This window comes from Pelmatolapia mariae, linkage group LG10_11 (assembly GCF_036321145.2).
Source record: "Pelmatolapia mariae isolate MD_Pm_ZW linkage group LG10_11, Pm_UMD_F_2, whole genome shotgun sequence".
Taxonomy (NCBI): domain Eukaryota; kingdom Metazoa; phylum Chordata; class Actinopteri; order Cichliformes; family Cichlidae; genus Pelmatolapia; species Pelmatolapia mariae.
Genome location: NC_086236.1, coordinates 20,437,155 through 20,464,735, shown reverse-complemented (window position 1 = coordinate 20,464,735; position 27,581 = coordinate 20,437,155). Strand labels below are relative to the sequence as shown.

The 27,581-nt window shown below is 38.8% G+C and overlaps 1 protein-coding gene across 10 annotated transcripts in view; it reads left to right on the top strand.

Annotated features, from left to right (window-relative positions):
* The window catches only part of LOC134637958 (neurexin-2-like), a 138,371-nt gene extending 112,884 nt beyond the window's left edge, over window positions 1–25,487 (top strand). For 3 of the 10 annotated variants that reach the window (XM_063488535.1, XM_063488534.1, XM_063488540.1), the window contains 6 exons: window positions 7,275–7,456; window positions 15,878–16,049; window positions 18,305–18,394; window positions 19,734–20,062; window positions 21,657–21,741; window positions 22,929–25,487. In XM_063488535.1, coding sequence (XP_063344605.1) covers window positions 7,275–7,456; window positions 15,878–16,049; window positions 18,305–18,394; window positions 19,734–20,062; window positions 21,657–21,741; window positions 22,929–23,731 — 1,661 coding nt within the window. In that variant the 3' untranslated portion in view covers window positions 23,732–25,487. The remainder of the gene's footprint in view (window positions 1–7,274; window positions 7,457–15,877; window positions 16,050–18,304; window positions 18,395–19,733; window positions 20,063–21,656; window positions 21,742–22,928) is intronic. The other 7 variants (XM_063488542.1, XM_063488541.1, XM_063488544.1 and 4 more) reach the window with 3 other exon arrangements.
* Window positions 25,488–27,581: the final 2,094 nt, after the last annotated feature.

Sequence of the window (27,581 nt, the reverse complement as noted above, 5' to 3'; positions counted from 1 at the left end):
TCTTGCATTTTATGCCCTTAATTACTGAATTCTGTCTAATTGCTGCTGCTAGTGGTTCGATAAAAATTGCAAACAGTGAAGGGGAGAGTGGGCATCCCTGCCTGGTGCCCCTCAGGAGACAGAAGCTGGAGGATGTCTGGTCATTTGTTCTGACACAAGCTGTTGGGGAATTATATAATATTTTTAACCAGTTGATGAAAGAAGATCCAAAACCAAATTTGTGTAGAGTTGCAAATAGAAATTTCCAGTTAACTCTGTCAAACGCTTTTTCTGCATCTAGAGAAAATATTGTAGTTTCAAGGTTTTTACTGTATGAGTAGTCTATCAAATTAAGTAATCTACGTGTATTTGTTGATGAGTGCCTACCTTTTATGAAACCAGTTTGGTCAGGATGAATTAAGAGGGGGGTTATTTTCTCTAGTCTCTTTGAGAGAGCTTTGCAAATTATTTTAAGGTCTACATTTATAAGGGATATTGGACGATAGCTTGAGGGATATACAGGGTCTTTGCCTGGTTTTAGCAGGAGATTAATGTTTGCAGAATTCATATTTGGTGGAAGTCTGCCATTTTCTTTGATTTCCAACAACGTTCTGTAAAAAACTGGTGCTAGAATCGTCCAGAATTCTTTGTAGAATTCTGCAGGAAAGCCGTCTGGACCTGGAGCCTTATTATTGGGCATATTTATCAGGGCTTCCTGGAGTTCACCTGGCGTCAGTGGCGAATCCAGTGCCATTGCTTGAGTGTCTAATAATTTTGGGAGAGTTATGTTGTCTAAAAACTGATCAATTTCCTTTTTAGATGGGTTTATTTGTGGTGAATACAACGTTTTATAGAAATCCCTGAAAATGTTGTTTATTTGTTTCGGTTCATATATTGTGTTCCCAGATGAATCTTGAACAGCACATATAGTTGTTTTTTCTTTATTTATTTTTAGCTGGTTTGCTAGAAATTGACCGGATTTATTACTATGTTCATAATTTTGTAAGCGTAGTCTTTGTACTAAGAATTTTGTTTTTTTATCAATTATCTCATTTAATTCTAGTTTTGTTTTGCGTATTTTGTTCAATGTTTCCTGATCTTGGTGGGACGCGTAGGCTTCTTCTAGTGATTTGATGGTTTTTTCTAATTCCTGAATATTTTTGTTTTCTTTTTTCTTTTTATGTGATGAGAAAGAAATTATTTTACCTCTCATCACGGCTTTCCCTGCTTCCCATAAAACAGAAGCTGATGTTCCGGGAGTGTCATTAAAGTCTAAATATGAAGTCCACTCTTTTTTAAAATATTTAATAAAGTCTTCATCTTTAAGCAGTGATGTATTAAATCTCCAGTTTTTACTTGGCGTAGTATTATTCTTGTGCATTAGTGTTAAAGATACAGGAGCATGATCGCTGACAGCTATAGGGTGAATCTCAGTGTCTGAAATGTCACTCAGCAGTGAGCTGCTGACCAAAAAATAATCCAGACGAGAGTAGGAGTGATGAACATGTGAGAAAAAAGTATATTCCTTACTGGTGGGGTGAAGGGAGCGCCATGCATCGCAAAGACCAAAGTCGCTCATATACTGTTTGATTATATTTGTGGACTGCCAATTACGCTGAGTTCCTGCTGTATTGAGCCTATCCAGTTCTTCATTTAGTCCAAGGTTGAGGTCGCCTCCAAGAACAAGTGTGCCATCTAAGTGTTCAGAGAGTGCACTGAAAAAACTGTGAAAGAATGAGGGATCATCAACATTTGGACCATATACACTTACAATACATAGCTTTTTATCAAGTATAGATAGTTTAATGATTAAGAATCTGCCCTCTGGATCTATAACTGTATCGAGTACTGTGAAATTAATATTTTTATGTATTAAAATTGCTACTCCCCTTTGTCTAGAATTATAACAAGCTGAGAACACATTAGGAAACTCAGGTGTTTTAAGTTCATTCGAACCTCTAAGAGGTCTGTGGGTCTCTTGTAAAAGGACAACATCTGCCTGTAGTTTTTTGAGTTGGTTAAATATTTTTAACCTCTTTTCTCTGGAGCCAGCTCCATTTACATTCCATGTAACGAATCTCAGTGCACCCATAGATGTCTGTGTATAACTAGGGGTGTATGCTGTGTGTGTCGCTTAGACAGGTGGAGAGAATACATCACTTGTTCATAAATAAAGAGAGGGAGAGAGAGAAAAAGTGTGTGGCGAGATGCTCCCTGAGTCTGACTATGTGTTTGCATATTTACTAAGATGAGTACGCTTGGCTTAAATGTGTGTATCCTATACAACTGTGTGCGCTGTCTGAGTGATGTAAATGTGCTGCCGTTGAGCGCATGGCTGTGCGTGATCGTGCTGTGCGTATGTGTCGAAATAAAGGATGTTGTTTGTGGATGAGTGTGGAAGCAGGTGATCGAAGCAGTGAAAGAAAGAAAAAAGAAAGAAACCAAGGACAAGGGTGAGCAGCATAAAAACAAGAGGGGAAAAGGAGAGAAGAAAAAACAAGAAGAGAGAGAAAAAAAGAAAAAAAAAAAAAAAAGAAAAACCGGAAACATTCTAATCAAACCATTGACGGAGAGTGATGGTGTTAATACTGCTATGATATCACACCTAAGATGCGATTTGATACTGGTAAGTTAAACAGATGTTAATGCAAGTTAGTGTGAGTGGATGGGGAAAGGGTGTAGCGGATTCTTATCTGGTGTGAAGTTAATACAGCCACGGAGTGATGTCGGGGTCGCGGTGGAGCTGTCCGTCCACGTACAGCCGGTCCACAGCGATGACAGCGCGGGAGCCCTTCTGGATGAAGCCGCGTCGGATTGGGAAGAGGACCCTGCGTCGTTCCAGGATCTCTTTGGGGAACTGGTCGTTCACGCTGAAGTCCGTTCCTTTTAATTCCCTGCCGCGGCTTTTCACATGTTCCTTTTGTTTGAAGTGGCCGAATTTGGCCACGATAGGACGTGGTCTCCCGGCCGTAGCCCGAATGGGGCCGAGGCGATGCACCCTATCGAAGACGATGTTCTTCACCGTGTCCTCCGGCAGCTTCAGGTGGTTTTTGATGAAGCTTTTTACCGTGGTCTCCGCGTCCTCTCCAGCGGCTTCTGGAATACCAGAAAATACCAGGTTATCACGCATGCTACGAGCTTGTAGATCAATAACTGTTTCTTTTATTTTTTTATTTTCTCTATTGAGCTGGGTAACATTTTCTGTGAGACATTTCACCGACTCCCTTAGCGTGGCATTTTCAGCAGCGAGCGTTTCCACCTGCTGCTGGCTGAACTCCAGGGATTCTCGCAAGCATTTAAATTCCCGGTGAAGAATCTCCACCAAGGACAGCCTTGCGTCGAAGCTGGACAATCGCTTGTCGATTGACTCCAGTATGTCGGCAATATCTTTGCCGGCTGGCGATGTTGTGCCGGGGGAATCTGCCGGGCGAAGTCTTTTCGACGATGGCGTCTCAGATTTGGCCGGGGAAGATGCACTCTGGGCCTTCTTCATCACGAGATCCTGAAAGCACTGATCAATGTAATCTTGGAGAGCCTCTAAACTCTCCCCGTTGTTCTCCAGGGTGTTGGAGATTATTAAGACAAATATTGTTAGTTATAAGACAATTGATAAGTGTATTTGGTAATACTGAAGCTTAAAGGAATTTGTACAAATCTAAGCTACCATTTGCTTAATTTTCCGCCAAAATCTCCGGCGTCTGACGTCAGTTACAACATGAGTCGCTTACCTTGTCCGTCACTTCCGTCACTTACCTCTCACCTGTCTCACCTGTCTCTTCACACTGGACACGCACCTCCCTCTGCCGTGTACATTAGCCTACATGCGAACATGTCAGTTATATTTTAGCTGAGTATATAATAACAGGCAGATATAATTTTCTAACTTCTCAACACAGTTACAGTGAAAGACTACAGGTTAAATTGCTGTTTTCACATGAAATGACTTATCTGGTAATTAAGCATGACTTTGTCGTATTTAAATAGAATGAAAATGTCATCTATTGCTTTGCTAAAATCTGATTTTCTTTCATACATCTATATTTTTTTGTTGTTATTTAGCTATAACCAAAGTCCCCCACATTTTTCTGATGACATTTGGTGACATTTGTGCTCACCACACTATTAAATGTGATGCAGCGATCAACCAAAGACCGGTATTTAGACTTCTAAAACTGGGAACAAGAAGTGCATGAGGCTTAAGCCTCTTGAGTATACTTTTAAAGAGGTGTCCCGGCTTATACAGCACAGTGAAATTTGAAAAGAGGCCTGATATGAAATGGGGTCTCCCAACATGTGGACTGACCACACCGTGGCTTGGCTGCTCTTTGTTTGCTTTCACAAGAGTAAACAGAGCTAGGAATCATGAAGGCTTGTATGATATAATCAACTGCAGCATTATGGTCCTCCAACAAATACCAGCAGTGTTTGATTTTGGTTGAGTATGTGGTGAAGTGCTAGTTTGGAACTCCTTATAGGCAAGTAGACTATCTACACAAGTACTGTACTATATGTTGTAGGGCTGATAGAATTTATCACCATAAGCCCTCATAATGCTATGTTGTTTTCATAACAAAGGCGTAGCATCCGATGGGGCAGTTGGGACAATACCCCGAGGCCCAGAGGATGTGAGGTGGGGGCTAGTTGGCATAGTTACCAGATAATTAGTCCTGCTAATATTTTAAATTCACAGTTTTATCTTTTGCAGTATACATTTTCTTTATTAATTGAATTTTAGCTCTGCAAATATTTACTCTCCACTGATTAAAACAGAAACCTTTTCTAAATGCATTTTGATGGCATAGAGGCATGCTGGGAAATCTTTGATTATTTTTTGTTTGTTTGCTTTTTTCTGGCTTTTCTCTCTGTCATTTGTGGTTGATGCAGGCGAACCTGTTTACATCACCTGTGATTCTGTTGTAAATTATGTTTAGCAGGACAATTTTTTTTTAAAGTACGGTTGAAAAGAGGAAGGAGAGAACAGGATGAGCATCCCTGCAGGACTCTGGGTTTAAGCAGTGTTGTCAGTGAGCGCAAGGTCCGAAAGATAAAGTTGGGTTGGTGAGTAGTTTGCGTTTTTATAGAGCACTGAAACATTGTTCTCATTTATAGGCTGGAAATATGCAAATAATACTGTAATATATGTGCATGATGTATCTAGAAGCTGGACCATAGGAAACGATTGTAAATGAGGAATCCTATAAATAAGTCTGTGACGATCTGTGGTTAATGGGTTTCTCTCATTTGTTCCATGCTTACACACATTACAGATGTCTTTATATGACTTTAGCGAGGCTGATTCTGTTTTGGGCTTATGAAAGATGGTGCAAGTTTATAGCATGAGCTTAAATATATGTGTCTGTTCCTTCGAATGCTTTTATCCGTGGTTCTGATCAAAAGCTGGAACCATGTTATTGATATTAGTATTACTGCTACTATACTATGTAATATTTTTTTTACACAAATATACATTGTGTGTCTGTGTGTGTGTGTGAGAGAGAGAGAGAGAGAGAGAGAGAGAGAGAGTGAGATCCTGCTTTGGTTGCTGGCAGTAGGAACCTAAAAAAAAACACCGTATCTGCCCCGGGGCCCATCACAGAGTTGTTACGGCTGTGATTCGTAACCTACATTTTGTTTAAGACACAATAAGACACAGGCATAGTAAGCAAGATAGTGGTTTGAAAATGAATCTAGAAGCCCATTACACATCACTGTGAAATATAACAAAGTCCCCATGCAAAATTCTGCAAAGAAAAGTAATCTAAGAAGAAGAGAAGAATCTACAAGGACACACAAACCTTTTCAGTCTTCTCAAAAGTAATTTGGGAAGAGGAGACTAAGAGGCCAGCTGTGAATAACATTAACTGAAAGGAAGAAGCCAATAAAACCGCTCTTTGATGTGACTAATGTCACTGACTCATATTCGACTGCAAATCCCTGACATTAATTAAGATTACCTCAGTAAGAAATAATTTTGTTTTAAAATAATTGCTGTCAGAGAACCTGCCCTTTTAATTTAAATTCAAAGCCAGCACAGGATGTTTTTCAGCATTTGGATTAGGCGTTTAATGTTAAGAAAGCATCCAACCAGCAGCTTGATCCTGTCAATAGGAAACCTGTATGGTGAGTGCCCATTACGCTGAAGAGTGGAGTCTTTGTAGAAGGTTGACATTGAGGCTACAATTTTGTCTCAAGTGTTTCTCTGAGCTTCTATACTTAAATCTTTAAGCGATCCGGGCATTGAAAACTACCAGTCTTGAAACCAGCTCTTAGGTTTCAGTTGCTGAAATGATCCAACACGAGTTTGTTTGTACTATCTGAGGTAATTCTCGTTTCTGCTATGGCCACGTATTACAGTGACTGCACTATCACCTGCCGTTGTATAACTTTGTAACCTGCGCTTGGTTCTCACTTAGATTTTCCACATTTAAACTCTGAAAGCTGTGTGGATTGTATTACATGGCTTAAAGTACACAAATGAAAGAATTTAGCAAATTATTGTTAAAACGCCATTATGCTGTCTGTTGTCTGAATTTAGGAAAATGTAACAAGTGTCACAAGAGGTGTCATATGTACAGGCTGATCAGCATATGGATTCTGCAATTTAGGCAAGGCAAATGTTGTTTATGTTGTTTATCTCAAGGAGACAAAAATCTTGCTGAGCACAGAGGAAAGACTTCCACAGTAAAGGTTCAAGCAGATATATTTCATTCTCATGCACCTGTTAGATTCTGCACTAGCTGCTATTTTGTATTAATATCAAGTGTTTGCAATGCATTTTAACTGTGATTATTAAATGGTTGGCTAAATGATAAAAAACAAACTGAACTGTCCAGAATATCATCCGTATCTTTCAAAAACCAAGAAGGTACAGGGACAAAAGATGCCGTTAGTTTCTGGATTTCCATGGTGCAAGAGAAGTTTACATCTGTGAAAGCAAAGCTTTATCAAACTGAGTAGTTCAGGCTATTTAATAGAGATTCATGAGTGGGTTTCTTTAATAAATCTCCCATCTTTGGTTGAGGTTTTTCTCTGCCTATGGCATGATTTTGAAAAATGAAAGGTAGTGTTCGTGCAAGGAAAGAGAGACGTGGAATCTCATCTCTTTATAATAAGGATTGGTACTTCCAGAAAAAAAAACGAAAAACTAACAAATGTTAAATTAGTTAAAAGAACCAAGGCTAAGGGAAGACACCTGATAAAACAGAACTAATTATGTTAAAAATGCTGCCTGTTTTCAAAAGTGTCTCTGGCTACTGTCTGTCCTCTCATCTTTTCCTTATCGCCTCTGTTCCCAGCTGGCACCACGTATATCTTCGGGAAAGGCGGAGCTCTCATCACATTCACCTGGGCCCCCAATGAGCGCCCGAGCACCCGAGCTGACCGCTTAGCCGTGGGCTTCAGCACTCAGCAGAAGGATGCCATCTTGGTGCGAGTGGAGAGCACCCATGGGCTTGGAGACTATCTTCAGCTGCACATAGTAAGAACGTGAATCTGTGTGGCTTTAAGTCACAAAAAGGGAAGACTGGTATGGTATCACACTGCTATGATAGATAAAAAAAAAACACTTAAAGGAGATTAGAATTTAAATATTTCATACATATGACCTGCGGCTATGCTCTGAATACTATGCTCATTCTTTTTCTGGTTTCTAAATATTACATTTTTTTTAAAGTGGAGTTACTTAGACAGAAAATGTAAGAATGATTACCCAGAGAGATTTTAAGATACTTTTTCTATTAATTTTATTTCCTTCTCCGAGTGAGTCTGCTCATACCACCTGCATCCTGTATTCATGAGCTTAAAATCATGTTGTGATTATACGAAAGCAGACTTTCTGTGTAGAATAAATTATCCTTAATAGGATTTATGGTCATTCATATTGTGCTATTTAATGTCATACTTTGTAAATATGGTTATAAAGAAGCATTGTGATTGGTTTAGGAGGCGAAAAGGACAACATACTCTGTATGTCATGGAAATCTGGTCTGTGTGAGGTGTGAAGCCTATCAGAACTGTTCAAATTAGTCTACTCTGTCTGCAAACAGAATAGTGCAACAGCAACTATTTGAATGCCCGCACAACATGTACATACATAGTTAGAAACAAATGAAACCATGAAATGAACGTCACTACACTGAAATGTGATATTTCAGTGTTTTGTTTTTCCGCTCTGTGCAACTTTAAATTGGTTTGCTAAGTTCACTGTAATTGAATGAGATCCTGGACCTTGAGACTGAATTTAACTTTTTTAAAGTTATTCAAAAGTTAAAAAAAAAAAAAAATGCTGCTGTGTTTTTCCTCTAAGCTAGCTTCTTAAGTGTTAACCTTTATTATTCAGGCCAGGTCTGCATGTTGAGAAGGAGGCAGAGAAAGAGACGTCACGATAACATCACATGACCTTTCTGCAAAATGATTCACAACATTTGGATATCTGTTGGCGCTGCGCATATGCACAGAGCTTTTTTGGAGGGTGTAGATTACAGTAACTATGATGTCATCATGTGCTTCAGAGCGGCTGCAGCTACTTCTCAAATGCTCACCAGCTTCCGACAACAAGGCAGCCATGTAACTCAGGGGTTCTTAAAGGGAAACCCTAACAAGAGATTTCAGCTTCCCTCACGAGTTGCCACAGAGCGTGTTATTCTATCGATAAACTGGTAAGCTGTTCCTGATGCTGATTGCAGTATTTTCAACCTTTACGTATGTGAACAGTACGTGGTTACTGTCATACTGGCAGCATTTCCATGAGCAGTTAAATAAATATAGACAGAGCAGAAATAGTTACAGCTACAAAAAGGGGAAGAAAAAGACGGCTAAGGTGACAAAGTTTTATATGAGTAAACTTGTAAGTCACATATCATCATTTCTCTCCAGATAAGCTGATGAAGGCCCAAAAAAACAGGAAGCAAACTCGCATTTGCTGGTGGAGTTCTAATGCTCTAATCTTAATTAAATGAAATGGATATAACTAAACCTCTCGGTCTATTTTTAAATGACGTTTTAACTAGACTTTGTCCTTATTCTAACTTGGCGCAGAAGCATCACAGCTTGTGTGATTCACCGATTAGTGGCATCTGAGTCCAAATATTGGAATAAAATAGGAATTAATAAATCACAAGTACAAGAAGGAGAAGAGGCGCACGCACGTCAGCAGACTACGAGATATTTTCTGGTGATGAACACGTGTGTGGATATGTGTTTGCGTGTCTGTGTGTGTGTGGTCGTTGAAGCCAAGTGGCGCCTCAGCATCTGCCTGCAATGGTGCCTTTTTCTGGAGGGAAATCAGGCTTTTTAGTATGGAGCCACAGGACAGGTGTGCAGTGATGAAAACCAGAAGGGAGATCTGTCAAACGTCTGTGAATGGTGTAATAATTAAAATCACATCTGTTGACAAAACTCGTAACTCGAAGTCGCTATCTTATTAGCAGACACTTTTGTGGTAAACACTAAAAGGAAAAAAAGCCTTTATAAGATTACAAATCTGACCTTTGAAAGCAAAACTTTGGCTCCTCTTATTTTTAATTATTATTTCTCATTTGAATTGGATTCATTCTGATTATGAAGCTTTGAGGTCAGCTGTCTGGTGTTTACATGTGTGGATGCACACGCACTTAGTGTCATATCCACTAAAGTGATGAATATGTCCTCAGTGGCTAATGTAATCTGTGGCACGTGTCTGATCAGCTCCCTGAAGACAGCTATCGTCCGTTCCAGGGGACCAGTTCAGCTCAGAAGCTGCCGTTTTGGGTATGCATAACCACACATTTACATTACTGTTTTGGGCATTCCCAGAAGGAAAGATGAATGGACCCCATGTGCAGAAAGAACCCAGCCTGAAAACAATCTGATTGAATTGTTTATATTGCAAAAAAATAATAATAATAAGTCTTCTGATGAAAAAGTTTTTATCACCCTTCTGAAACCAGTTGTGATTTACGTGTGCGCCTCTTTTATTCATATCATTTTTATTCTGAAAGGAATTTGAATTGTAATATCAGTCTCTGTATTAAAGTACCTGCTGTTAAGCATGTGGAAAAGTACTTTCTACCTGATTTATTGGACTCATTTGATCTAATATTGAACTTTTTGGTGCAAATACAACACACAGAAGCAGGTAAAAGACTAGAATAAAAAAGATAATGCACTCAAAAAAATCTGTTGTTGGATGAACACAGTTTAATCATGGCACCTTTTTCCACGTGATTTAACCAAGTACAATAACCCATTTTTGACCATGTCAAACCAACACATTTGGCATTTGGCGGTTTAATGTAATCAGATTACGTTGGATCAACGTAGTATACTTACATTGACTTGAAGTGATTTATTTAAGTATGTAGAGTGAAATTTGTTTTAATGCATGCTACACAAGTTAAAAACTTTAGGAAAACACAATGAAATCTTGTTGTTTGAACAACTACTTTGTTAGTCAAGGGAATTACTGCTAGTGTTGCTTAATGAACCAATATGGGGGTTGATGATTTCATAGAGACAAACAATCATTTGCACTTACATTCATGGGTAATTTAGAATCACCAGTTGATTTAACTCTAATTACACACTGCAAACCAGACAGATTGTGGATTTGAACCCAGGCCCTTCTTGCTGTGAGGCAACAGCACTAACCATCACACCACCAAGCTGTCAATCCAGGCTTAACAAAACTAGGAAAGCTATGATTACAAGGCTTGATGCAGAATATTCTGTACGTTTTTGTCCTTGACAGGTTAAACCACAATAAATAGCAACAGCATACACGTGATGTGGGTGTAGTTGTCTGCCTCTAAAAACTCCAGCGATTTTCCTGCAGTTTGACATCTAATGTGATCTTGTGAATTTCGTGAGTCCAGGCAACTAACCACTCTTACTAGATTGTATCATGTCATCTCAACAAGAACAAATTAAGTTGCTGAATTTCATGCAGATGCTACATGATTTAATTACGTTCACCATAGAAACATGAAATTATTTAGTTCAAATTACAAGTTTGAATCTTGTACATGTAACAACCACCCAATTTCATTTTTTTGAGTGTGCTTGTCAGCATCTCCTTATTTTCCACGCCACATTGACTCTGTCTCTTAATCTTAACTCTGAGGGCAAGGGCAAAGACTCAAAAGGGGCATCACAGTCGTCCTACCAAACCAAGTACATGTTTTTGTTTTAACGGATATTCTGCTAATTGTAATTTGCACATATATCACATTATACTGAAAAACAGATAAAAACTGTAGTGTTTAACATTTAAGCAAAAGTGTTTTTCCTCCACATGTCATTTACTTGACATGTTTTGGTCCAAAAATCCTGCCCTGGATGTTTTTTTTTTTTTAAATTGCCTCATTTAAATTGCATTTCCAGTTTTAAAAGTCTGAATCTGACCTTGCCAGCCGTAGACTGTTGCTAGTAAATGCAAGGATTCCTGCCTGCGTGCAAAGTGAGCTGAAAACATTTTTCCTAGCATCTGCCAAGTCCTTGCGCACAGACAGATTGCTGAGTTTGACACCTTATTACTGCTCAGCGGAGGGAAATCCAAAGCAGTTCAGGTGGTGTTGAAGTCTTTTTTTAGTTTCCCAACAATTTCACACCTTCTTGTTTTGTAGAGACATAAGTTGTGATTTGTTTTAATGTATTCTGCTTTAGTGTTAATTCTTCTTTTTATCTCATTCTGTCTCCATGCTGGAATTTGCCCTCTGTAGAAGAGGGCGACTGAGAGCAAAGCTGGCTTGAATAACAGTTGAAAATAGTAAAGGAAACAAATGATATGAGCTTTTTATGGTTTAGATTTTCTTCAGATTTCACCCCTTTCATTCAAAACTACCACTGTGATGAATAATAACAGTGGGATTTTAGAGCTGCTGAAGATTGCTGTAATAAACTGGTCACATGGTTAGCTCAAAAATATGACTTTGAACACGGTACATACACCAGCTTAAAAGACCAATTATTTTGCACAAAAGCAGCAAACCATCACCGTATTCAGTTGAGAGCACATCAGAGTGGCTAATGCTATTTTCAAATGGTCATGTTTTTAATGAGTGACTAAAAGATGAAACAAAACAGAACATTCACTGCGCAAAATGGAGACTATTAGAATTGTTAAACCAGTGCTTCAAGAGCAAAAGATCAATTTACTGGATGAGATTTGGGTGGACCTCAGTGATTCCTTAATCTCACTCCTCTCACCAATATTACTAAGGTCATAAGCCATTTGGCTATATAGCCAGAATATATTTTACAGTAATAATTACACATTTTTATGCAGAACTTATTTTAGTTGGGAATCAGTGTCTTTCATAATCTTTGAAATTTTATAGCTCAGTTTCCTTCATTTAAGATGTCTTTTCCATCAGAACTTAATGGAAACCTTACCCCTGACCACAGCGACACTCCTGATTGAAGCACATTTTATCATTTCTATATTATGAGAAAGATTTGAAGTCTCTAAAATCCCAACAGTATTGTCGCAAGCTCCCACCCACCTCTAAAAAGTCTCTAGTAGAGAGTATAGTAAAGCAAGCCAATTCAGAGACAAACATTTGGCTGGTGACAAACCGAGACAGACAGATATGCTGGTGGTGTTAAAAGAATCATGATCTGTCCACTCTGTGCTCCGTTTAAAAATATATCAGGCAGCAGCGATGTATCATCACAGAAGAATTGTTAGTGCTGTAACTCTTTTAATTCATCTTTTCATGTCATCATTTCATCTGAAGAAGCTGCAAATTCTTGAAATCACTTATCCTTATAAAAATCAGTACTTTTTCCCTCATGTAAATTATAGTCAGTAGCAGGAAAGATGAGATACTAGAATGAAAAATCTTTGGGAGAAAAGTAACAGTCCATCAGAGCGGGTGTCAAAACAGCTCAGTGAGTGTGCAAGAAAATGCACTTCATACAGTTACATGGGCATTAAAAACCACTTTGCAGTTAAGGAATTGATGGCACAGTCACAGTCAACGAGTTAATGTCAGTCAGATAAAATAACCACACCCATAATAATATATAACTTTAAGCCTTTATATAAACTCAGTGCAGTTATCATAATGCTGTGTTTATAGTGGCCAGTTATCCATTCCTTATTTATTCCAGGATCATTCAAAAATCTGGCACTCTGCACCATTGCACATATAAATCTTGAAATATGCTATATTCATGTTGCTGTCTGTATTATCTGTTTGTCTATTCTGTTAAGTACACTGAGAGGAATGAAAAATGCTTTTCCAGGCTGCAGATAAGTTTATTTGTGCTGTAAAGTTGGGCATTTTTATCATGGGGGTCTATAAGGGTCGACTCACAAAATGCTTGCTTCAGCACCACATTGCCTTCAATTTTGTATTTTATCTGGAAGATGCTTTACCCTGCACACTGAAAAAATGATGCTAAAGGGCAGTGAGTAAAAATGTGATGCCGAGGGGTCATGACCAAGCATCAGTATGTGATAAGTTGGGAGTGAGAATGTGTTGACTAGAATGGCCAAGCTTTTGTTTACAAAAACTGGGGTGCATTAGTGTTGCTTTGCCAGCTGTCAAAAGGTGCTTCAGGGCTATTTTGCAATCACGCTCTAAGACTGAGTAAGCAAAATAGGAGCAGCGCTTTTTGAAGCCATAAGGACCCCCAGGCAGACTCTTCTGGCCCTGGAGATTTTAATTGTTGTCCAGAGGACACCGGTTGAATTTGACCTGAGGTCGCACTACCCTGTAGCTGCCTAATGACTACTCATCAGTTTGCATCATCGGAGGAATAATTAAACTACCGACATCCAAAGCTGTCCATTTAGGTTACAGATAAGTGTACAAAGAAAATATAAAGGATAACACTGACAATAAAAAATATAAGGAATTTATAGTAAGTACATATCAAAAGGCATTAAAAAGATTTCTCATTTGCCAAAGTGTGTCTTTGTTCTTTACTAACAAGGTTCCTGCTAACCTGCATTAATTCCATGACTAATTAAGCTCACATGAAGTACTTGTAAGTGGGTACACCTTTGTCTTAAAGGGGTGTACATGTTCTGTGATATTTGTGTGACTTTAACTGTCCAGCTTTTGTTCAGGGATCATAATTCAATTGCACATATTCACCTGTTCCTGAGTTCATGATGGCTTTCAGGTGATTTTAGAAAGCAAAAAAAGATAACAATCCAAAATATACTAACAGGGTGCTCAGTGTTTCTAAAGAAGCCTTAAAACTTCTGTACTTAACACCAGCCATCTCAGCAAGACTAATTATTTCAAATTCAAAAGGTTTCTCGAATGATTTTACATATGATTAGAGGGTAAGAGCAAAGCACCGAGACAGGTTTTACATCACACCATCAAGGCAGGAAAAGAAGTCTACGTATTTGAATTTTTAGCCTTTGAGTCAGTAATGCAGTACTGGAGGTAGAAGAAAAGGGGAACAATCAGTTATATGAAATGGTGCATGTCAAGGAATAAGCTGTGCAGCTCATTTCTGACAGTAGAGGCAGGGAATCCAATTGCAATGCAAGGCCCACTGTTGAACATATTTACATAATGGCTGTAAGGCCAGTAGATATTGTGCACATCATAGCATGGAAGGCCAGCAGTTTGCAAGATTTTATTCAAATAAAACACTACTCCAGTCATTTTCACTCTTTACCTCCTCTTCCCTCTCTGGTTCAAGGTCTGATACGGTGTAACCAGCTGCAGGAGTCGAGGTTGTTTGAATAAGAACCTTCAGATTTTTTTGTCCTTGACTGTAAACAGTTGAGATACACATGTTACGGGGGTGGGATAAAAGTAGCATATTACTGCACGTGTTATACATATCATAATATCACATTGCATAATCTCTGGTCTACAACGAAATAAGTATGATCTTTTGATTTATTTCTCCAACTTCTACTTTTCTACTTGCGCTTCTGTATTAAACCAGCATTAAAAGGTTAGTGCGTCCCCCTATAAGTCGAGGGAAAGTGGCCCCGCAGCTTTATGTGCTGTTTCTCACCATGTCTATTATAACCACCTTAGCACTTTGTCCTTGGCTTGCATTTAAAATGACCGTGAGGCAGTGAACGTACAAGGGCTGGACAGGCACAGAGACCCCACAGAGTTTGCTTCCAATGTTTCTTATTAGTACTAAACAAAGGCTAGTTTGAGAAGCAGATTTGACCTTTGAGGAAGGTTGGCAGGAGTAGGTAGAGGCTGACAGGGTGAGAAGTTGGTCAACCAAAAGAGAAACAGCAGGATTCTGTCAAGAGTGATCCACATCAGGAAAGTGGAGCTGGCTGCTGAGGGGAAATGGCACTGAACCCTAAAGAAAGAACTAAACATACTGCCCATGTCACAAAGGATATGGGTTTCCGTTTAAACAAGGTTCCTGGCCTGACAAGCAGATAGATTAAACTTGTCAAGCCATTGTCTCTTTAGTCAGAAAAGTGTGAAAAATATTATAAAAAGATAAACATCACCAAAGAAAGAATTGTTTTTCATTTAATTAAAACGGTTCTTTTGATGTACAAAGCAAATATCAATATTAAATATAATTTAATAATACACGCCAAACGGCACGACAAACTTGCTAAGCTGTAAAATAAATGCATAAATAAATACTAGCAATAATTACTATTTTATCATCCACAACTGACACTGTACTGTTCAACCTCTGTTATACCCTCTTAATAGTGATATCCAGCAGCAGATTGAAGTGGGGCATAATGCCCCCCAGGGCAAATGCCCTAAGGCTCAAAGTACAGGCCCTGAGAAGCAGAGGAATACCTCTAAGTAGGGTTAGCCCTTACTTTCATTTATTTTTAAGTGATTGCTCAACATGTTTCACTATCTTGGGCTTTCCCCGAACCCATTTGTGGGGACGCTCGCTTTTCCTACCGCGTCTGTCATTTGCCTAATGAGTCACGTTCATTCTTGTTTTTGTGCAGGATCAAGGAAACATTGGTGTCATCTTCAATGTGGGGACAGATGACATCACTATTGATGAGCCTGCTGTCATAGTTAATGATGGCAAGTACCATGTTGTACGCTTCACACGCAGTGGTGGCAATGCCACTCTCCAGGTGGACAACCATCCAGTCATTGAGCGTTATCCACCAGGTAAGGTTAATAGGACAAACTTTGGAGATATTACATGCATAGTGAGACAGCATGAAACTTCTGGATCAGAGAGAAAGGGTTGCATGTCTGCCTATTTTTTTTTTTAAAAATCACTGAATAAGCAGTTATAAAATAAATCATTTGAAAAAAGAAGAGAAAAAACTGCTTGGCAGTTTGCCCAGTGGGTAATTTTAATTCAGTGTTCCTGCGTGGTTATTTTATCAGTTTATAAGATATCTATTAAAGTTGCCTCATGCAACTAAAAATTATGTGTTTGTGTAAAAATATAATAGTTTGGAATGAGTAAATCTCCCTAAAGCTGCCTTTTTGAGTTTAGCAATTAAGGTATTTTCATCAGCTGCTGCCGTATTTGCATTTAGTTTGGTAGAGAGGTGGGAAGATGTGAAGTTGTGGCTCAGGTGGGATTCACTAGACTTTTCTAAATGATGTAATACTTAAGCCATTCTTGTGCGGTTTAAGTGCTATTTCAGCCCAATATAGCAGTGTTTTAGCTGTGAATGTATGAACTGCTAGCCTTAAATTTAAATGATAGTGTTGTTTTCAATAAATATTCACTTGACAAATTCTTGCTGACATTCAAAATGTGGCTGTGATCATGCTTGATCATACTTAATCTGTCTGTTATTAGATACAAAATAGTGTAGATTCACTAAAGGGAGACTGTTATAATGATAAGTTATATTTATCTATTTTAAATAACAGTTTTATTTTATGTGTGGTAACTTATCATAGTGAGTAAAAATCACTCAACTGTGTGCACACAACATATATGTGGACCCAAAAAAGAAGATACATACATAAAATGATCATAACTGGCTTTAACCTGTTCTGAACCAATCTACCAATTAACCTTATTCAGAGCAGGTGCACCAGCTGGCATAGTGAGACACAAACCACATCCTTTCTATGCCTCCAGCTGGTGTTCAAAGCACAGATGCATATAACACGAGGGCACATGCATGTAATTGGGTAATGAAGATGGTGTGCACCTTTATGTCAGCTCCCACTCAGCAATCAGTGATATTTGAAACATTTCACATGGCAATGCACAGAACAGTTAGAAATAGGGAGTGTACATCACACAGGTGAAATTCAGAATTACCACTTTTCTATTTTCTTGTGCCTTAAATAGATATCAAATATCATAGAGTAATTTTTTCTGGCAATTTCTTTGAGGAAAAAAAGGCAAACAGATTTTAACATCTTCACTATATTACAGCTTACAGTATAACCAGGCATTTAACTGCCTTTTCATTGTTGTGCTGTAATGGTTTACTTTAAAGTCTAACAATTATTCATATTTGTATTAATTACGTATTGGTTGAAAATGTTTGCAAATAATAATCTCAACAGAAAGTGAATAGAACGAAATAATGTAACAATAATTTACTAATAGTTAAACCTTTTAGTGACCCTGTGGCTGATGATTGATAGAAATTCCTCGGTGCTAGGTCTAAATAAAAATCTGGGCTCTCCTAATGTCTGGAAACAATTCATACTGTAATTACTGTATGTTGCTTGTTTTTATTTTATTTTAATTTATTTGTTTTGCATTTGCATGTGTTTAAAAGGGAGCTGAAGTCCTGTCTCACCGGGGAACTGTTTGTGTCTTGTTCAAATGAATGAACAAGACAATGAATGAATGAACACCAAAGAGACTTAAAATTGCAACTCCCATAAGTCTTTGATGTTGACATACTGTCACTGCCTTCTGGGAGCTCGAGTAAAATCACTGCATGTATACCATGCGCTGCATTGGAAAAATGCATTTTGGCACTGAAGTGAGCGAGACTTTGGCTCTCTGTGAATGCAATCAAATTCATATGCTCCTACTCTAACTACATGACTTTTTATCACTGTCTAAATGCAACTGTTTTCCTGATTTGATTGGTTGTTTCTTATGAATGAACGTCTGTTTTATAAAGTACATAAAATTATTCTGCTGTAATTGGTAATTACTGAAGACGATGCTTTGCTTGGAAAAAAAAATAGCTAAATAACACTAACTAGAGTAGCACATTATAAATAGCCTAAACGTTGCTCTAATTAGCATTAACAGTGTTACTCATAATAACTAGATAACACTAAGTAAAGCTCAAGTTTCTTTTAACTCACAGCTGGGTTAAAATTGATAACTTGTTAAAAATGTTAGCCGTTATAACTTTGTTTCTAACCATGTGATGTTTCAGCTTGCAGACTTTAACCTTTAATCTGTCTCTCCAAATTCTTTGAAGGACACTATGATAATGAACGACTGGCTATTGCTAGGCAAAGAATCCCATACAGACTTGGTCGGGTAGTTGACGAGTGGCTACTCGATAAAGGTAAAAATATAATTGATTAATTAATTAATTAACCCTTGAAATAACTAGTAAATAAACTTCCCCCCTGAGAGGTGCAGTGCCAGAAGACAAGGGTGACAAAGTGCAGGTTACCCAGACGTATACATTTCCATTTTAATTGGAACTTGTACTGGCTATGAATTTTAATGGCCACAGTATAGCTTTAAGCAGAAGAAAATGAGTGTGGAAGCAAACGGATATGGCGTGCTTGCCATTTCTTTTTGTCATCCTTATACCTTGTGGAGAGGCTGCACCTTAACAAAGATTTTAAACTAAATTAACTAAAAGCGCATAACCCTTGTCTAACCCTCTATCATCCCTCTTAACCACTGTGTGTAATTAGATACTGTGTGTAATTATTCTACATAAATATCATTAAAATGCTGTGTAACATTTTCATTAATACCAGTGAAGCTAAAACTGGACATAAGCTGACTAGGCTTCGTTCCTAATAACTGAACCATATTTTAAACCATAGCTTCAGGATGTGTTCACCCCAATGAACCTCTTTCCCTTTTTCTTGTTCCCTGTAATCTTGTGCTGCCTTGCATTGTACTACAACGAGCACATCAGACTCCCAAGCTGAATTTTTTTTTGCTGCAACAAAACAGCCCTGACAGGCTGTTAAAGTAGATCACTGTTTGCAGCCATTAACTTTGCTAATAAGTATTCTCCTGAGTTGGGCCCATTACTGCAGCCCTCCTCCTCAGATGTAACACTGCTTATCAGTAAAGGTGCTGACAGCGGTGCTGTTGGATATCATTGCCCCTTTCAGGAGGTAAAACAATTGGACCGTGGGGGAAACCCACGGAAAAGCATGTTTTAATGGCCTAATGGCTGATGAAGTCAGTGGGAGGAGGGAGTCTAATTTTTATTGTCATTCGGCTTCAAACTGTCTGATGTGTGGCAAGACTGCCATTTTAGTAGTTACCTGTTAAAAGGAGCCATAAGATACGTATCTTCACACCTTCTTTTTTTCCCCTCTAAAGCTAAGAGATAAATATAAATATCATTTTCCCACAGGCAGCTGCTAACTTATTCAGTGACATTTCAAAATCATAAATCTTAAATAAACATCTAAATAGGCTTTAAGCCTCCTCTTCTTGTATGTGTAAAGTCAAAATTATAAACTTGCTGCTAACCAACATTTCCCCTTTTAGAGTTAACATCTAAATAAGCTTTTAAACAAATTAATTACTAAATCCCACCTGGCTCAGATGATGTTCTTGTGCAAAATCTCCCATATGCCGTCTCTGTGTGTGCTCTGCCGTTCTCTCCCTTTTTCCATCTTCTCCTTCTCTGTGTTTCTGTCTAACTTTAGGGAGACAGTTGACCATCTTTAACAGCCAGGCAGCCATTAAAATTGGCGGTTCTGACAAAGGGCGGCCCTTCCAGGGTCAGATTTCAGGGCTGTATTACAATGGTCTTCAGGTGCTCAAACTGGCAGCGGAAAATGACCCCAGCGTACAGGTGGAGGGGAACCTGCGGCTGGTCGGAGACTCGCTCTCCGTGGTGACCACCGACACTACCTCCGTCACCCCGCTGGCGGTGTCTGATATGTCTACCACAATCATGGAAACTACCACCACGATGGCCACCACCACCACCCGCAGGCAGCGGTCACCCAGCTTGAGGGAAAGCATCTCAAAGGTCAGCGAGTTTAAAAAGGGGTGCTAATTTGCTGACAACAGGGAGGTAATTGGCTCATAAGGTGAAGGCTGTTGTCCATGTTTCGCAGTAGGAAAAAAGGCCATTTTAAATATGGCTCAATAACAGTCAGTGATTTTTTTTAAATTAATTAGCTTTGTAGAAATCTGGAGCTGTGTGTGATTCCCAAAATTACAAATTTCCAGAGACATTTTCAGGTTGCTAATATGTCTAAGCATCCTTAACATTCTCAATCAACTTTAAAAATGCAAAATCGTGATTAATATAAGAACAAAACTGAGTAATACTTTGGCAGTGTCTTTATGTGTGTCACCTTATAAAACATAAATGTAAGAAAAGAAGCTTCTCTTCTATTAAACTTGCACAGGTTTACACATTTGGAGCTTATTTAATCCCCCTGTCACGTTTAGCTTATACTGTAGTTTCTGTTCCATTCATCTTGTATTAATGCACATTTTGAAATTTAACTTGCAGTACTAGAATCTAGGGTGACAGTCAACACGCAATCACAAAACCAGATAACACTTCAGAATCCCCAGTTCTTCTCTACACTTGACAATGACAAGCTTATTTTTTAGATTTTCAGGCCTTAAAGGGGTTTAGGAACATGAACACACTTTTTCCCTGATCATCATGAAAGGAGTTATGAGATGAAATGTACCACATTTAAGTCTCACACCATGACAAAATTCAGTGTTTCACAGCATCATTAAATTTCTTAGCGCAGCATCAGCCATTACTGAAAGAATTAGGCATATAAAACCTTGTATGGAGTAATAGGTAAGCTAAAATGCTTCATAAATTCATTAAATAACAGGTTTGATCCAGCATGTTTGATTGTGAATTCATTGCATAACTTACTTTCCATCAAGGTATTAGGATTAGGATAATGATGACATTCTTGTTTAGTGTATTTTTACAATACAGCGGCCACATAAAAACAAAGAATTTGAATGTGATAAAAGCTGAAAACCCTTCAAATTGGAGAAATTTCAGTAGTTGGACTTGTCCTGAGGTTTTAAAGAACCCCCACTGCCACTGCCTCTCCTAATAAAACTGCAGAGTGCTCTTTTTGTTCCATTTCTTTTGTCTAGCTATCCTAAAATGGTCTTCTCTATATTTTCAATTTATCAAAGTAATCCATTAGTGAGCCTTCTATTGCCCACTCTGCCCAGAGCCCACTGTGCATCCTGCATCCTCGTTAAACATATGTGAGAATTTTATATGGGTTTTTTGTGCAAATTTGATATAAAAGAATTGTTTAAAACCCAATTATATAGCATTTAGCTCATTGAGAGTCTCCATCAGTGATGTTTTTCTATTGTTTGCACACACATAAAGTCAGCCAATGGGGTAAAGGATAAAAAGCAGCTGCAGATGGGCTCATTTTGAACTTGTAGTCTTACTAGTGTCGCTCCAGGCACAAACACTTAAGCAGTACAGTGCTGCATAGTGCAGATTTTTTTCTCAGACAGGACAGTCAGCGTAAAAAAGAGACTGTCTGTGAGCCTGAATGAAGAAAAATGTTTATTGGGTATTTGTTAAAAAAGAAATTGTATTCCCCGTTTGCTTTCAGCCACAGAACTCTGATGATATTTTGGTGGCATCAGCTGAGTGTCCAAGTGATGATGAGGACCTGGAAGAGTGTGAACCGGGAACAGGTGGGTCAATTGGTCCTTATGAAGCGATGGTACTAGGGTGCTTAGATGAGTAATGTTATTTTTACCTAGGAGTGCGGACAAAATGCAGTGCTTTTAGGCAGCCGTCATTGTTCTTAAAAAAAACAGATCTGTCTTCTCAGTTTCATCCAGCTATCTTGCACTCACATATTGAGTAATTCTGTCAAATGACTGTCATTATTTGGATAGTTATTACAGACTCAACTGGCATTAATTTGTTCTCTACCCTGTATTTGTAGCTCACAAAAGTGAATCGAAGACAATCTTTGTGAAGTGTACTTCAGGCATTAAGAGAGTCTGATCGGGTTTGTGACAGAAACAAGCTGTAGAACTTAAGAGTCTGGCCTTATTGTGGGGGCCTTAATTATTAATATGACCTTATCAGAATTGTTTGTTGTTGTCTGGCCCGGCAAAGTGTGACTGAAATAATAATGAAAGAGAACCTATTGGCCGTAAATGTCTGTAGATGTATGTATCTGTAACATCTGTAACTGCAGAATGCTATAATCGTATATACAAATACACACACACACACACACACACAGGAAAATATATTGTTGAATTGTTGAGGCATCTATATTAAATAGTGGTTAAAGGTACATCTGTAAGATAGCAAGTGCTTTCAGAAAATCATACTATTTTGTGTGTGATTCATTCATACAATAACCTTTCTGCTCTCTTATCATTCCTCAACCTCTGCCTACAGATGTGCATACCGCAGCATGGCCATTTAAAACTTAATGTTCTTGTGTTTATTATGTGCTCTTCATTCAGCTGCCGCCTCTCACGGGTCATCTTGTATGTTTGTTTCTGCATGTGAGCTCTTTTTTATGCATTTGCTGTATTGCATTATTAAGCATTCTTAATCTGCACACCCACACACATATGCATACCTTCCAGACAGCATTATGATGCTTTCGGTTTGCTTTTCTCCTCAGTTGCCAAGCGCTGATGTAAATACCCATGTATTATAGAAATCGGCATAGTATGTGCAATTACTATAAATAAAATCACTGATAAGCCATCTAATATTAGTTAAATTCTTCATTAATAATGTACATAATGAGCAGATTGTGCTTCCGTCCTGATGAGCACAACTGCTCAGCCAGAATTTCAGTGTTAATTCTGCTCTAATTTAGGATCCCCTACCTTTTCTGTTTTCTTTCTAGGAGGTGAATTAGTGTTGCCTATTATAACAGTGGATTCCCTTGAGCCCCCATCCATCGCCACCCGTTACCCCGTCATCCCTCCTCCTCCCACTCTCCTATCCCCACTTGAAACCACCAAAGAGTCCCTGATACTCCCTCCCCACCCTTCCTGCCCCCCGGACCAGGAGGACTGTGGTGACCCTGTGGAGGTCTCAGCCTTCGGCTCTGGGGAGATGACGGAATCCGATGACGAGGACTTTTACAATAATAACTCCCCCTTGGTCACTGACAGGACAGTCCTTCCTCCACCCCCTGCCGCTGGTGATGGTGGAGTCCAGAAACCCCGCCCCTTACCTCCTTTTGTTCCCACCACCAACCCTGACCAGCTCCACATTCCTGCAGGCAAAATGAACACCCGTGACCAGGTGCTTCTGCCCCCTGTTCCTCCATCCTCCCGAAACACACCAGGACTAACTTACCCCCCCAATTTTCCCCATGTGCCCACAGCCAACCCCACAGCCTCTGATGATAAGAGCCTGCCTGGTGCCGTGGAGGTGATAAGGGAGTCCAGTAGCACCACGGGGATGGTGGTTGGTATCGTGGCTGCTGCTGCTCTCTGCATTCTTATCCTCCTCTATGCCATGTACAAGTACCGGAACCGGGATGAGGGCTCCTACCAGACAGACCAGAGCCACAATTTTGCCAACAATTCCACTGCGGAGGGCAATGGAGCAGTGGTCAAAGACAAAAACACAGCGACAGCCTCTGTGGCAAAGGCCATCACAAAGGGCAAAAAGAACAAAGACAAAGAATACTACGTCTGAAATCACAGGAGAGTAGGCAAGTGTGGGCTGAGACAAGAGGATGAGAGAGGATGCTTTCCTTTCGCGCCCCTATATTGTCAGGTCGACTATCAGAAAAATTCCACAAAAGAAAAAAAAAAAAAAGAAACAACAACTGCGCAAAGCAATTGTGTCCTGCTTTTACATTTTTCTCAAAAGTCAAGGTTGCCCAGTTCCTATTAATGATAAATTGTTATCTACGGCACAAGATCTGACTCATCCTCTGTATCACAATGTGCACTCAGTCTGCATTCACCAATTCCTTATTAGTGTATCATTTTTTTATGTTTTTAACAAGCTCGAAGGAGGCATATCCACTTTGGCTTTGTATATAGCATGGATATGGCACCGTGAAGAAAGTGCTGAAAAACATCTGGTTTCTTTGTACTTCTTTGTAATGCCCTATCTCAAGTCTCAATGTCCCCATTATGATGTATGAGGCTGAACAGCCCAGCTATTGAATTTTGATGGTAGATGAACAGAGAGCACAACAGTCATCCTGGCTACACTCGAACAGAAGGCCTTCATTTGGATAAGACATCATGTCTGCAGTCTACATGTTATTTCATGTGATTTTAAAACTCCCCACTCACTCTGCCTCTATCCACAAGAGATGGTACTGTGTTGCTGATGGCTTATCGTAAAGTAAATGAAGCAAGATATTTAGCCCTCCTGGTGAAAAAAGGAATTTTCAAATCCTTCTCCATATTCTGGCCAGTGAACCTTATAGTATGATGGCTCAGAAAGAGAATTAATATCAGATATTGCAGTCAATGTGCCATGCCATTCCAGGTAGGGATGATTGTGAGCAAGTCATTCTACACCAGTGAAGGTATTTATCCGTGAACACTGCTTGTATGTACATATAGTGGTTAGCAGATTGAAAAAGCATCGTGTACGCAGGGAAGGTATAAAGAAGAATAATCATGCGAGATGCTATGCTTTGCTCGCCCCCGCAACACAGCTTTTCATGACAACTTCAAAACTGTTTCAGCCCGAACTTTACAGGAATTTTCAAGAGCTCAGAATCACATTAGAGAGTGTTTTCTGATTGCTTCTTGGAAAAAGGAAACCAACACACCTCACCAGATGCTGGCTCGCTCATAATGTTTTCTTTCTTCTAAACTGTCTTGGGATAATTCAGAAGCACACAGAAAATGTAAACATATCTTTGAAGCATAGATATTCCTTGTAAAGCAGCCAAACATGTATTGTTTTTTTTTCTATCGGTTATTAAATGACTATTCTACGAGATGAATAATTGAAGATTTGTGAATTGTATTGATATTTCTCTGATATTTCAATGTATCTTGTTACCACTCCTCTTAACACGTTATATTTTAGATTGCCTTTTACTCAAATCCGGACTAAAAGCACACTTTTTCCTCTGATAGCTGCAAATATCTTTTGGGTTTTTGGGGGGGGGATTATTTACGGTACAGATTATGCAGAGAAAACACAAGGGTGGAACAAACAAATGTTTTGTTTTGTTGCATTGTGCATTTTATATGTGCTAAATCTGTTACTCAATGGATCTGATAATATAAAGCCATTTTCTCTGTTGAGTTATTTATTCATGCTCTGTGATTTCCTGTTCTTTTTTTTTTTATGAAAGTGCCATTCGACATGAGCTGCTCAGTGCTCAGAAAATATACCATTCCTCACTCATTGCTATTGTATAGTGTTCATGTGAAATGGATCTTAATATGTGTACAGAACGTGGATAAAGATGAAAATACACTTGATTATATACTTTGTACACAACTGTGTTGTGTGTTGCTTCTTAGAAGTTCCCTAAAATAATTAGCTTTTCTTCTTGGATGCAACATTGTGGATGAGCACAATGAAAAGAATGTAGTTTTAAGGTCAGAACAGTTCAGCTTCATGGTGTCAGATATACTGTGTGGTAAACTGTGTGACCCTTGTTTTTGTATGCTTCTGCAACAGCTGTGGGAGTGCAGTCCCTGCAAACGGACAAAGTTAATATAGTAGTAAAATAAAACTAACTAAATTTCAAATAAGAAACTGACATTTTCAGAGGGTAAAAAAAAAGACTTTGAATATAAAAAATACAGTCAGTCTTTTTGTTTTAGTATTTTTCAAGTTGGTCTCACTTTTTCAATTAGCAAATCGTAGCAAATGTGTTTATAGTGGTAAATATATAAATGCAAATAAAATGTAAAGTAATCAAAACTAAACTGAAAGTAAACATTTTAAACAATAAAACGAATCTCTAGCACTGAAAACTGCAAACTAAGTAAAACTAAGCCAAAGAGAAAATAACTTTTTAACTCTATATTAATAAAAGCTATGAAAATAACACAGCTATGATAACCTTGGTACAGATGCTGACATGTTTGTGAATGTTATACCTCAGAAATGTCTTATGAATATTTGGTAAATTTAGCACAAATATTCCCTTGGCTTCAATGATGAACTGAATAAAGATTGTTGGTCAGAGGTAAAAGTCACTGTGACCGTACCCAGTCCCATAATAGCGATTTACTCTACTTAATTTTATGAGAACACCTGGAAGAAATATCATCACATCTGGCCCAAACATCCACCGGGACTCAAGGATCAACCATGCAGTGGCCAAAGATCACTATGACCTCATAAAATATGCTTTTGGCCACAACTTAAGAGTTCCTTTACCAAGTAACAGAAGATTTCAAACAAATGTTTAATATTGTAAAGTGATGGCATCTTAAAATGAAAAGGTCAACAGTAAAATTCACTGTGGCATCATAATGTTCTGTAAAACATCATAACTCAGGAGCAGGAGGTTTGTGTGTGTGTGTGTGTGGACGGGTATTAACATCTTCATGGGGACCAAAAATTGGTAGTTTACTATACTTGTGGGGACAATCAGCCCTCGTGGGGACCAAAATCCCGGTCCCCACGAGTTTGAAGGCATTTTTGAGACTCAAAATGTGGTTTTAGTGTCAAAGCATTGTGTCAATGAGATGTCCCCACAAGGATATAAATACACACACACGTGTGTGTGTGTGTGTGTGTGTGTGTGTGTGTGTGTGTGTGTGTGTGTGTGTGTGTGTGTGTGTGTGTGTACGGGTTCGTACTATCCTGGTGGGGACCAAAATCTGACTTTTACTATCCTGGTGGGGACTTTCTGCACCGTGGGGACCAAAATCCAGGTCCCCTTGGGGTTGAAAGCAATTTTCACACTCAAAATGCGGTTTTACTGTCAGGGTTACAATTAGGTTATGGTTAGGTTTAGGGTAAGGGTTAGGGTTAGGCATTCATTTTTAATGGTTAGGGTTAGGGTAAGGGGCTAGGGAAAGCATTATGTCAATGGGATGTCCCCACGAGGATAGCAAACCAGACATGTGTGTGTGTGTGTGTGTGTGTGTTTGTGTTTGACCGTGTATGTGTGTGCTTCTAAGTTCAATAAGAGGACAGATGCAGAAGCAAATGTAAGGTAAGCTAGGGTAAACCTTAATGAAATTTACTGGAGAAGAATAACAAAAGGTGCTTCAGGGTTATTCAGGCAGGCAAACAAAAAAGTAATTCAAACAGAGAAAAAAAAATTTGATTTATCCAGAAGAGGGGGGGTTCAGATTCCAATGAAACAATGAAGAAACACAAGGAGACATGCAGAGAGAGAAGCAAGAACACAGGAAGGTGTACAGATGAATGGACAGAGGGAGAAACAAAAGGCTAAATACAGCAAGGTAATTGGGAACAGATGGAAACAATGAGAGAACCACAGGAGTGTGAACCACATCCAGATATGAAAGGCACGCAAGAAAAGTAACTATCAAAATGACACAGGGAGCGATAGGAAAAAGTGACAAAGAAATTAATACACAGG